Source organism: Xiphophorus hellerii, chromosome 2, assembly GCF_003331165.1.
Source record: "Xiphophorus hellerii strain 12219 chromosome 2, Xiphophorus_hellerii-4.1, whole genome shotgun sequence".
Lineage (NCBI taxonomy): Eukaryota > Metazoa > Chordata > Actinopteri > Cyprinodontiformes > Poeciliidae > Xiphophorus > Xiphophorus hellerii.
Genome location: NC_045673.1, coordinates 6,519,238 through 6,531,999, shown reverse-complemented (window position 1 = coordinate 6,531,999; position 12,762 = coordinate 6,519,238). Strand labels below are relative to the sequence as shown.

General features: G+C 33.6%; 1 protein-coding gene across 1 annotated transcript; it reads left to right on the top strand.

Moving 5' to 3' along the window:
* Window positions 1–525: 525 nt before the first annotated feature.
* On the top strand, window positions 526–12,411 carry ctdspl2a (CTD (carboxy-terminal domain, RNA polymerase II, polypeptide A) small phosphatase like 2a). The gene is made up of 13 exons (XM_032590578.1): window positions 526–737; window positions 2,454–2,668; window positions 4,087–4,216; window positions 5,213–5,359; window positions 5,438–5,665; window positions 6,754–6,847; window positions 8,377–8,488; window positions 8,563–8,649; window positions 8,730–8,792; window positions 8,882–8,961; window positions 10,169–10,295; window positions 10,378–10,473; window positions 11,300–12,411. Exons 2-13 carry the CDS (start codon window positions 2,477–2,479, stop codon window positions 11,363–11,365), a joined length of 1,422 nt encoding a protein of 473 aa, XP_032446469.1. The 5' UTR covers window positions 526–737; window positions 2,454–2,476; the 3' UTR covers window positions 11,366–12,411.
* The last annotated feature ends 351 nt before the right edge of the window (window positions 12,412–12,762 follow it).

Below are 12,762 nucleotides of genomic sequence, written 5' to 3'. Positions count from 1 at the left end.
CCATAATTGAAAACAAGAAAAAAAAAGGACATTTCTGAGTTTGAAAAGCCAAAACTTTGCTAGAATTGCTAGAAAAAACAAGGAATTTGTTAGGTTATTCTCAGAAATTTTCTAGAAAGAAAATGGACATTTCTAAGTTTCAAAAATCAAACATTTTTTACTTGTAAATATTCTACGTTTTTTCTAGCAAATTTTTAATTTTTCAAACTTAATCTAAAGAATTTTTTTTTTTTTTAGTAAATTAACTTTCTGTTTTTTTATCTACAAAGGTCCTAATAGACACATGTTTAAGAAAAAGAAAAAACAAAACATATTTCTTGTTGAAAATGCATGTGTAAGGAAAAGGAAAAACAAAAAATAGGGATTTCTGCTTTTATTTTGAATTATGTCAGTTTTGGTCCTCCATATAATACTAATAAACCGTAGTACTTTTGACAACAAAGAGCTGGAAAGTGTGGATATCTAAATGTGATTATTATATGATAACGTGGCTTGCCATACCCGCCTCGTCGGTTCCTCTCTCTGCCTGTGTCGCATTCCCCTGCGCTCCGCCAGCGTTCTGTTTGTGATGAGGCGGGAAATGGCGTCCAAAGACACGGCTGTTCTGTGACTTAGCCACTGAGAGGCGGACGTAGCTGGCGGCAACAACCACGGCTCGACATCTAACGGTGGCCGCCACGGTTGCGGCCGAGACTGACAACGCTGTGGCGGGTTTTAACGAGCTTCCGAAAACAGCGGTAGGACACAGGACGCCGTGTAAACAACAAATATTTGCCACTGTGAAAGTCCAACTGCTGCTAGCTAGCGGCTAACGTTAGTCAGCGAAGGGGGCGTAGTCTAATGGCTGAACATAGTTATGGAGGCGAACAAAACGAGTTGTTGGTTTGGGTTGTGATGCACATTAAATTATAGATCACGGATTCATATTTAAAATAATTTATAAGACTGATTATTGCTGTAGATAACGCGGGATATAACATTACGGCACTGCTTGTTCTGCCTTTGGCGTTTTGTTAGCCTCGAAGCTAACCGTAGCTTGTTAGTCACTGAACCCACTGACAGCATTTGTTTTATCTGCATTAAAAGCGATGGTTGACGCCGATAAATGTCAGTTGTGTTCACATCCACGCAACATTGCACGATCGGATTATTAAAAACCAGCGTCAGCCTCCTGCTTCGTGTTACAGACTCCGGTTCGGGTGCTACACGGCAGCACTTGGCTAACGCTGTTTGTGTCCGATGTTACATAACGACAGACAGCGGTGCTGTTTGCTGTCAAGATACTGTTCAGCAACAAAGCGCGAAACTAAACCTAAAAACAGAAAAACTACCTGGACTTGAACAAAGCAGCTGGAGACTGTTTTTATGTTAATCACGTAGCGATCAGTCAACCTTAACTTGTCTTTAATTAGCTACAGATTTAGCGTTTGATTGGCTGAGTCAAAATGTTGCCAATGACTTTATCTATTTGGGTTTTATGAAACGTAAATTGATGCAGATTTATGTAAAGACATGACAAGTTGTTTTAAATTTCTCGATCTAATTTAAAATGTTATTACTTTTCACAATTGTATTCAATTAATTTCAGTTTATGCTGCTACCTAAAAGTAGATTTGTGTTTGTTCTGAGTTGATTTAGAAAAGGGAACTGAAAATTTACAAATAAAATCACCTAATGGCACATTTTTGTTCTTAGAAAATTGAAAACATAAAATACTATGTGCAGCTTTCATTTTCATTTCTTTCTCCTAATATAAAAATACTGACCACATTGAACAGTTTCTGTACATTGATTGTATTTAATTTAACATCCAATGTACAATTACTTGCAAAGGAATTCATACAACTACATTTTTATTTTCCTTTGTCATGTTTAGTCTCATTAAAAGGATACATTAAGGTGTTTTTTAAATTTTATTTATCAATTTTTTGGTAGGAGGCAAATGGGAAACAGTTGTGCCCTTACCATTTTGCACATGAAGGTGGAAAATTATTAAAAAAATAGCTCAAGTTCAGTCAAGCTGAGTAATCAGAACATTTGATTCAAACCTGTGGCCACTGATTTTTACCTGGTTTAGGGCTGCACTTTAACTAGACCTTTATCAAAACAGTGTATCTTTTTCCTTCCACTTCACTCTTATGGGTTGGACTTATAAAATACCAGATTCATTTAAGTCTGTAGCTATAAAGTCATAAAATGTATCAAACGTTTGTCAGGGATTAACTTTGCCAAGTAGTGGTTTACCGACTTGTTGCATTGAGTATTAAGTTGTGAAACTATATTTTTCATTAATTGTATACATAAAATGCTGGTTAAAAGGATAGAAAGTTGGGTAAGGCATGCAGTAACTTTTCACCACATCTAAGATAAAGCAAAAACAATTAGGATGCTAAACTACTAGACGAATGTGACTGAAAACTGTATTTTTCTGCTGTCATTTCTGCTCTTGTCAGGTTTTTCTATGTGACGTCGTAGCATGATGAGGCTGAGAGTGCGTAAAGCTCCTCAGCACCCCAGCAAAGGCCACAGAACGCTCCCATACCAGGCCAAACGAAAACACAGCGAAGTGGAGCCGTCGTCCCCGGTGAGCGGTCGAGGCAAAATGCAGAAAAATGAATCTGGGCTCCTCTCCACCATAAAGAAATTTATCCGTGGGAATGCTGTCAAGGTAAGAACAGATTTACTGCTCTTTAGTTTTGTTTTTATTACAAAAAGATCCTCCATCTCTATGGGGGAAATATTGTTACTCCTGTCATAATTAATTTTACTGAATGATAAATTGTTCCAGAAGTTATTGCAATAAACGATAATATTGTTGTTTTGAGACCGTTTTTAAGTAATTCAGTGATAAAGAAACTTTAAATTCTAATGAACATTTAACGCTGGATCTAAAATAAATAAAAAACGACAAATAAAATGAATCATGAAGTCTATTTTATCCTTCAAATAAAGCGCTGGTTGAGACCAAAGCACCAATCTGAAGACTTTTTTTCATTCACTTTTTGTAGAATGAGAGAAAAGAGAAAAATGATAAATCATGTAAATGTAAATTGAGTTAGATTCAATTTATCATGCAAATAATTGATTTATTGCTTATTATGACAGGCCTAAAACTCATTCTCGTTGGTCAAATAATGTAAAGTGATTATGTATTAATAGTATTTTTCAAACATTTAAAGCAAACACTTCTTATTTCAAAGATCTAACTCAGGGGTGGGCAACTCCAGGCCTCGAGGGCCGGTCTCCTGCAACTTTTAGATGTGTCTCTACTTCAACACACCCGAGTCAAATAATGAGGTCATTAGCAGGACTCTGGAGAACCTGACTGCACTTAGGAGGTGATTCAGCTGTTGGATTCAAGTGTGTTGGACCAGGGAGACATCTAAGAGTTGCAGGACACCGGCCCTCCAGGACCAGGATTGCCCACCCCTGATCTAACTGGAAACAAATTGATTTTTGTATTATTCTGGTTGGAGGAAACAGAAAATAACTTGTGAAAAAAAGCCTTTATTTTTTGTTTTAAATGCAGAAAGGCTTCCACTTGTTAATCTGACATTATTTTTTAATAAATACGTGTTTCTAATAATAGAAACAACCTGCTTTCCCCTGATAATTTTGGAAACTTATAGGGAAGTAATTTCGTGTTTATAGAAAAATGAAATCCTGGCAACAAAAAGCAAATTTTGCTGCTGAAACGACATGAGTCCTGTTTTATGATAAATATTTAAACTCATGTTTATTAGAAAAAAATCCTTGTTATAAATACTTTAAATAGTAACACAACATCATTTGATGTATAAAATCACATCAACATGGAGGAAACTGTGAATCTCAAGAGTTCGTAACTAATTTTAAATACATTGACTGCAGTTATAAAGTGGGAAAGGAGGTTTAGTTCATAAATTTCACATCAATCACATAATTCTAAAAAATTCCAAGATCTTTAGTCTTGAATTGTTAATAGTTCTGATTGGTCAATTTTCTGGTTCCCCTGGTTTTATTTTTTCTATCAGCAAAAATAGTTACAGACACCAAAGGGCGTAAATTTGGTGATTTATATTTATTTGTTTGTGTTTTTGTTTGTAGGTGGAGCAGGAAATCCCAGCCAAGAGGAGTCGCATTGATTGTAATTCAGACAATGACCTCATTACTTCGACACCCCAAGGTCTGTCCAACAAATCTGCATCAAGAGTTTGCAGAAAAACTCAAAGTAAAGGTATAGCAGGAACTTCTTGGGTTTCATATTTTATGTATTTCCATTCTAAGGTTTAACATATTTAAGTTTTCTTTTTAAAAAGGGACTTTAGTTTGTTACTAAAGTTTTGGATTCATTGCTGCTTTCATTGCTGCTTTCCACTGGGGGAAAAAAAGAAGTTTCTGAATCCAATTCTGCAGACCTAAGTTAGCATGTTAAAATTAGACCTCTAAGTTATAGTTTAGAGTTTATTTTGAGTTGTTTGCACAAATAAAAAACTGATTGTGGAGCATTTAACCTTTAGATGGAAAAGGAGCACATTTGATATTTTACTGTGTTGAAACCTTCAACATGCTTTGCTACAAATGATCAAGCTAAAGAAACATTATGTTGTATTTTAGGCAATAAAATGTCTTTCTTAGTTAAAAAAAAATAATTGTTTATCTTTTAATGTATTTCTAACATTATGTCAAAAAGGCTTAAATGAAAAAGTGACAGAATGTGGCAATTGTCTTATCAAATTAATTGTTAGAATCATTGATTAATCATTAGAATTACCAATTAATTGTTACAATAATTATTATTGTCGGAATTATTGATCGGTCGTTATACTCATAGATTGTTTAAATCATTGATTAATCGTTAGAATCATAACTTAGTCATTACACCCATTGATAGTTAGAATCATTGATTGATCGTCAGATTTATTGATTGGTCATTACACTCATAGATTGTTAGAATCGTACATTAATCGTTACACCCATTTGTCGTTAGAATAATTGGTCATTAGAATCATCGATTAATTGTCAGAACAATTGATTAATCATTGGAATAATCAGTCGATCAAGTCATCGGTTGATCGTTATACTCATTGATCATTAGAATCATTGCTTGATCGATAGAATCATCTATTAATCATTCTACCCATTTATCGATAAAATAATCGGTCGTTGGAATCCTCAATTAACTGTTGGAATAATCGATTGTCAACTGTTTCTGTCTTATTGTGCATTTCAGACACAATGACCTGCAACAGTAAACCCATCAAACCAAACGGTAAACTGGAGGCGCCCATCGATTCGCCCAGCAGCCCGCCGCGTACAACCCTACTGGGGACCATCTTCTCTCCAGTTTTCAACTTCTTCTCACCAGCAACTAAAACTGGTAGGCAGGAATAATGAACCACTTGGTCCAGAGGATGCCAGGTTGTTTCTCATATTTCTCCGTTTGTGTCGCCTTCAGCCACTCCGGGCTCGGACTCGCCGGGCCAGGCGGTAGAGGCGGAGGAAATCATCAAACAGCTGGACATTGAGCCGGCGGAGGAAATGCCCAGCAGCACCGTGACGTCCAGGGAAGGAATCACTCCTTGTCACACGGTCCAAATGCTGCCGCAGAGGCTTCAGATCAACTCGGACACAACCATCGAAGAAGGAGAAATCGTCACCGAAACTGACATACCCCCGCTAACAGGTAACCGAGCTCAGAGCCGATCCAGACAAAACTAATCCAGAGAAAAACCTGAGAAACGACTCAGCGGTTGGTACCGGTTTAAACAGGAAATGGATTTATTGTCTTGAAACAGGGTTGGTTCGGCTGCTTGAAATCCTTCAAAATGCTTGAACTTCAATTAAAAATGTCCTTAAGGTTGCACAGTTTGTAATAAAGTTTGACCTAATGTCTGATTTAAAGCCTTAATTTAGGAAAACTATTTACAAGGTGAAGCCAGATATTTTCATAAAACTGCTATTTTCTGTCTAAAGTTAAGGCATATTAAACTTTTCCTGTTTTAGGTTTGGTAAGGTTTTCACATAAAATCAAGAAAATTATAGACAACCCTCTTTAGTGTCTTCAGTCAGAGGCTTCTTCAAATTCGCTGTAATACAGACTGCTACAGAAAATATTTCCTGTTAACAGCCATTATCATCTACAATAACTTGAATTAATGAGTTACAACATTTAATTTCCTTCTGGGGATCAAAAAAGTATCTTTGAATTGGATTTTGTTGGAATCATAAATTATTCCCATTTGCTAAATAACGGGAACTCTTAGATTTTTTGTATATTGTGTTTAAGCTTTTAATTTGAGCTTGAAGATCAATTATGTTATAATTTGTTTGGATTGTTTCAGTTTGTTGAATATTTATTGTTCCTAATGTGTCAATGACTTATTGATTAATGTAATTAAAATAAAGGTTGGCTTATATTTTATATGTTAAAAAACAATATTGAATTATTATTATTATTTTTTTATAAAATTAGTTTTGTTCTCAAACCAGTCAGGTGTGACATTTCAAAACATAAAATTGAGCAATTTTACATCACAAAACATTATTAATTAAATATCATATAATTAGTGAATTAAAACTATCTTTTTGAATTCATTTGTATTATTTTTGTCTTCAAAGTGTGGAGCTGGAAAAGTTTGCTGTTTTTTATAACATGTTGATTTTTTATTGCTAAAACTCCTTCCGTCTTTTCTTGTCTTGTAAAGAAAACATAATTGAGTCGTATATCATCTTACTGTTTAGTTTTTCTTCTTTTGTTTTCATGTTTCCCAGCTCCTGGCTGTATGCCAGATGGCAGCTACCCGCACTCTTTACCTTCAGCACCTGCAGAAACCTCGTATGAGGAGGACTGGGAAGTGTTCGACCCGTAAGGCCATTGCTTTTTTTAATATAAGTTACTTATGAAAATATATTTTAAAAAAGTAGTAAAGACATTTAAAAACACTCATTTGCATTTGCTCCACTTTCTGATTTTTGTAGATATGTGGATGAGGTTTATAGTCAAACATAAAGTTGCCCTGATATGATTGTAATGGAAATTTTAAGCACTAGATGGCAGCAAAAAGCCGTGTATTTATATCCCAGCTGCTGGTTTACGATGTTTGTGGCTTGTTTTGGGTTGTAAAGGCCAGTAAAAGTAGTTTTCATAAAGTTTGTTTAGTAATTAGATTTTTTTTTCTCTCATATTTATACTTAATAAGATTCTGAATCTCTGAAAAGAGATTCTGTTAACAGGACAGAACTGTCTTATGGCGTTCCACCACCTTAAGAACTACTCACCTTAAAATACATTGTTGTTCATTTTCAGATTTCCTCTCACTTTCATTTGACTATTATTTACATACTTTTTTTCCTCTTAGTTTTTTTTGGACTGCAGTTTGTTAAAGATTGAGGTCCGCAAATATCTTTAAATGTGGTCAGAGTCGCCATCAGATTAATTCGTGATGAATCGATTATCTAAATTATTGCCGTTAACTGTCATCTTCTTGTTTGTGGTTTGTGCCAGTAGTAACATCTGGTTGTTTATCAGTGAACCAATTTTGATAAAACAGAACAACGTTCTCATCCTAGCATCACAACGTTTTTATAAAAAAAATTAAATTGCCATGTTTCCCCAAAGCAAATTTATTTTCAAAATGTCAAATTGCTCAGTTATTACGGTCATTGGAAACGCAGCTAATAAGTGAAATTTATCATGAAAATGATGAATCAAAATTCTTAGTTTTTCATGATAAATGGCCACACCAACATTATCAGAAGTTTTCTGCACCAAAATTTGAATTTAGCTGCTTTGAGCCCCACTTTAATAAGTTTGATTTACCATTTAAGTCATAATAAAGTTTGTTCTGTTTATACTTTTACCAGAATTGGGTAATAACTAGTTACATTTACTCAATTACATTTAATTGAGTAACGTTTTTAGGAGTGTTTTTACTACACTGTACTTTTTACTTTCACTTGATAATTGCATTATGAAGTATCGCTACTCCTAGTTCAGTAAAGTTTCTGGATTTTCTACCCACTGAATGAAAAACAAACATGTTTTAACCAAAATTCACCAAATACACACCTGCAGTTTTTGTTAAAGTTTTATAAGTTTTCAATTGGAAGAAACTGATTTGGAAAACTTGTATTTTCCCAGATTTATTTTCGTTTTTATTATATGAATTATTGTCATTTGGTTCTTAAAATACCCAAATTTCCAATTATCTTTATATTTAATCCGTCTGATGTGATTTTTAATGATTAATAATTTGATCAGTTACTCAGTAGTTGATTGGACTTTTTACCAAATACTTTTTACTCTTGAGTAGTTTCTTGGATGGATTTTTTTTTACTTGAGTAAAGTTTGTGGGTGCTGACTTTTACCCAGGTCTCTTTTTGTTTTGTTTTTAGGTACTTCTTCATCAAGCATGTGCCTCCGCTGACAGAAGAGCAGTTAACACGTAAACCAGCGTTACCTTTAAAAACACGCAGCACACCTGAGTTCTCTCTCGTCTTGGATCTGGTAGGTAGTAAAAGGTTTGTTAAGTAATTAGCTAATTTTAGAAATAAATGTTTATTTTGTTGTTTTGCTGCCAGGATGAAACTTTAGTCCACTGCAGTTTGAATGAACTAGAAGATGCAGCTCTGACATTCCCTGTGCTCTTTCAAGACGTTATATACCAGGTAGCTTTGAAAATTAATCAAATCTCTGATTTTTATTGATGATTTAATTCACTTTTTGTTTGCTTTTTTTTATCCTGAAGGTCTACGTCCGATTGAGGCCGTTTTTCCGGGAGTTTCTTGAGCGCATGTCTCAGTTGTACGAGGTGAGATTAATCTCCGCTGCTGAATAATCACACAGATTTCGTTTGTAGAAATATGTGATGAAATGTTTGTGTGGCTGTTCAAATTTCAGATTATTCTCTTCACTGCTTCAAAAAAGGTCTATGCAGATAAGCTGCTCAACATCCTGGATCCGAAAAAACAGTTAGTAAGGTAAGAATTTCACTTTAAGTTTCATCACGGTGCTTCAAAAACTTAAATGTTTTTAAGTTAAAAGTTAAAAAACTTAAATGTTAGGTCTTTACTCTTTTGTCTTACATTTTTATTTTAGTTTTCAGATAGTGACATCGACATTTCTCATAATGTAGACACAGATTTGTTGGTACAACTTAAGTAAATCAAAGAAAAATAAATGTTCTCACCAACATGAACATTTCATGGAGTCTGTTCTTTCTTTCTTTATCCAGGTTTTGTTTCTGAGAGCAAAAATGAAGCAAATAGAAAACTTAGGTCGGAAAGTGGAACTATAATATATGCGACTATAGATCAGCAATGCAATAGATTGAATCAATAAATCTATTGCAATAAAGTACAAACTAAAGTCAGGTGGCATTTTTCCTTAATGTTTTATTCGTTTCACACAAATATTCTAATTATTTCCTGCATATATTGTTTGATATATTGTGTCCATTTATTCCAATGTTTGAAAAATGTTTTTTAAATTGCGTGGCACTTTTCCATTTTGTAAATAATTAGGTGTTTTCAAGGTTTAGAAAATTGTTTGATGTCCAAAACACATCAAAACAGTTTTTCTAATAAAGTTAAATCTATCATTTAATTAGAAGCCTAAATTTGGAGAAAACTTATATTTATAAAACCAGATATTTAAATATAATAAAAACACACCTGAATTTTTTTTCTCATCCTTCTAAAGTTAAATCAGACTAAACTTTTCTTGTTTTTGGTCTGCTAGAATCATGAAAATTTTATTTTCTAAATTCCAGAAAACTTGAGGAGAAATTTTTTTTAGAGAATTTTTGCTCTAATATTAGAGTTTGTTCATGTTTCCTACAGTACGTTTTCAAACTTTTCCACATAAAAATAATATGAATAAACTACAAATAAGTGTATTTTTTTGTAAAAGAGAAAACATAAAATTTTGTTATGTTTTAGTTTATGTTGCTGTTGAATGCAGAATAATAGTAATGAAATAGTTTATTTGTATAACTTTTAACTGTAAAACTTATCTTGAAAAGCTTGAATTTCACTGTGGGAAACATGTACAAACTCTAATATTAGTCATTATATTTGTATTTGAAACATTTTTATTTTTATTTACTGATTATTTGACCATTTTATTTCTGCAACCGGGCTACTGGATGTGCCATTTAATTTCCATTTTCTGTCTTTTTTCCCCCAGACATCGACTGTTTCGAGAACACTGCGTCTGTGTTCAAGGAAATTACATTAAAGACCTGAACATTCTCGGACGGGATCTCGCAAAGACGGTAATAATCGACAACTCACCCCAAGCCTTTGCTTATCAGGTAAAAATGTGACACCAGAAGGTTTTTTTATTTCTTTCCTGTCGTGTGACTTTGATTTAAACATGGATTCTGTTTTTTGCAGCTTTCTAATGGAATCCCTATCGAGAGCTGGTTTGTGGATAGAAATGACAACGAGCTTCTGAAGCTCGTTCCTTTCCTTGAGAAACTGGTGGAGCTGGTATGTGTTTTAGATTACAATACATCTGAATCTGTGTGACTTATAGAGTTAGAGACAAATAGTTAGAAGTGTTGATCTTTAAGCACCGGGGTCCAATATTCTCTTTCTGAAATAGGGGAATTTATTGGACAGATTAAGAGCTACATAAACTCAGTTTGTTCTGATAGCTCTATCAAAGCTTTGTCCTCATCAAAAACACTTTTTCTCATAATTCTTATAACTCATGAAGTTTTTATGGAAAAAACTTCCATAAAAAGTTTTTTTTATGGAAGTCAAAAGTGTCAAAGGTGGGTCTACTTTAACCCCCATAGTTCATTGCATGAGAATAAATCAGTCCTCATATTACCAGAATGAAGTAGTAATTTTATGCAAGCTCAAATGCAAAAAAATAAAAAATTACAATGACTGTTGAGCATCTTGTGAAGTTATATGTTGGTATAAGATAATACTATCAGGACAAACTCACAAAAGTTACCTTTTCTCGTTAAAGTAACTTTTTTCTTGTAATTTAAGATGTTTCTTCTAGAAAAAGTGTCTTTATTCTTCTAATAATAGAACTGTATTCTTGTAATTAGACAAATTCTGGAACAGATTGTTTGCAATTTATTTTTTTAGAATAGAAAAATGTTTTTATCAGCTGTCAAAGGTGGGTCTACTTTAACCCCCCAAAGATCGTTGTTCAAAATGACTTATTTCAGGCTTCAGTAACTTGTTTTTTTGTACCTTTTTGTCTGAATTTTTAAATAGTTTCATTTTAAAACTTGCCTTAAGTTTCTTATAGATGCTGTCAGACTTATTTTTTAAATTGTTTGCTTCTGCATGACAGAACGAAGACGTCCGGCCGCACATCAGAGAACGATTTCGTTTGCACGACCTCCTCCCTCCGGACTGAGGAACCTTCATCGACGCGTCACTTCAGTATTGTTTGTGGGAAATACTCAACAGAAGGATATAATCAGTGGTTTTCTCTTTACATTACCGTTGCTTTTTAAAAACAAAACATTTAAAACGAAGAATAAAAAAAAAAATCAAAAGCTCTGTTTGGTTCAAAGAGTCCAAGCTGTTCATATAAAGTTGAACAAACCACCTTCTGGAGGGCAGTTTGCCTCCAACTAAACCATTTTGGATTGACAAAAGTGAATGTTGCGTGATGTTGGTTCATACGGACCCTAAACGGCCGGTCAAACCTGTATATTATTCATTATTGTTACCTGTAAATATATGTACATAACTGTTTTATTTTTGTTCTTTGAGGTTTTTAAGTCATTTTATTTTCACTCTGGATTTTAGTATGTACTTTTTTTTTTTTTTTTTGATCGGTTGCTTTTATAAAAACCCACAAAATGTCATGTTTTCTTTGAAATTGTTAAGCAGCAGCTGCTTCTTTTTTCCTGTCGTATGCCTGCAATATTCCTGTAATGCTTTACTCCATTACATGCAGTCGTCTGTAAGAAGGTGCAGTTTTAAAAAAAATATATATATCTTTGGCAGAAAAATATTTTAAAGTTAAGACGTATAAGCTAGAATAAGGTCTCAAATGAATACAAAGCCATAGTGGCCAAACAATAATTTTAAAGATTTGTATCTGAGAATCCATTTCTGATTTCGACACTTTGATCGTCCTCTTCGATGAGGGGTGAGGTTCAGGCATCTTGCACTTTGACATCCAGCCCTTTGTAAGTTCATATATTAAAAATCTTGTCACTTTTCTACACAGGTGTGCGTCACCTAAATTTGTTATTTGGGGTAAAGAAAAAAGAAAATTGTAGCACCAGCAAATTGCCAACATATTTGCTTTCAAATCTTGTTTTCCAAAACGTCTTGTATGTCAGATCTCTGATGTAAGAGTCACGAGTTTTATTGACTATTGAATGATCACTCCTGGTGTATTCAGTGTTACTTAATGGTTTTCTTGAAAATAAATACATTTTTATACGACTCAAAGCCTAACTGATCATTTATGGAATGTAACTATACAGTAACATATTTAACAGTAAAAATTATTTTTAAAAGATTTTTTTAACTGTGGCTGCATGTCCCAGCATTCATAGCGTCACAAATATTTTTGAACAACTGTTCAATTAATATCTTTTAACATTATGGTGTCATTTTATGTTATTCTCAGCATAAACAGTTTAGAGAATAGATTTATAGGAAGAGCTTTAAAAAAAATTTCTTGCTTCATAAGTTTAAATATCTAGTTTAGATATTTCTTACCTACTTATTGGTTTTCGGAACATTTCCTGAAGAATACGACTAAATAAGTGAGGCTGTTTGATAATAAAAATA

What these genes read in the sequence shown, in the direction of transcription:
- ctdspl2a (XM_032590578.1), top strand. Translation starts at nt 2,477, where the DNA reads ATGATGAGGCTGAGAGTGCGTAAAGCTCCTCAGCACCCCAGCAAAGGC. An exon ending in GACTGGGAAGTGTTCGACCC is followed by an intron (nt 6,848 to 8,376) that starts GTAAGGCCATTG and finishes TTTTGTTTTTAG; the next exon opens with GTACTTCTTCATCAAGCATG. An exon ending in TTGAGAAACTGGTGGAGCTG is followed by an intron (nt 10,474 to 11,299) that starts GTATGTGTTTTA and finishes TCTGCATGACAG; the next exon opens with AACGAAGACGTCCGGCCGCA.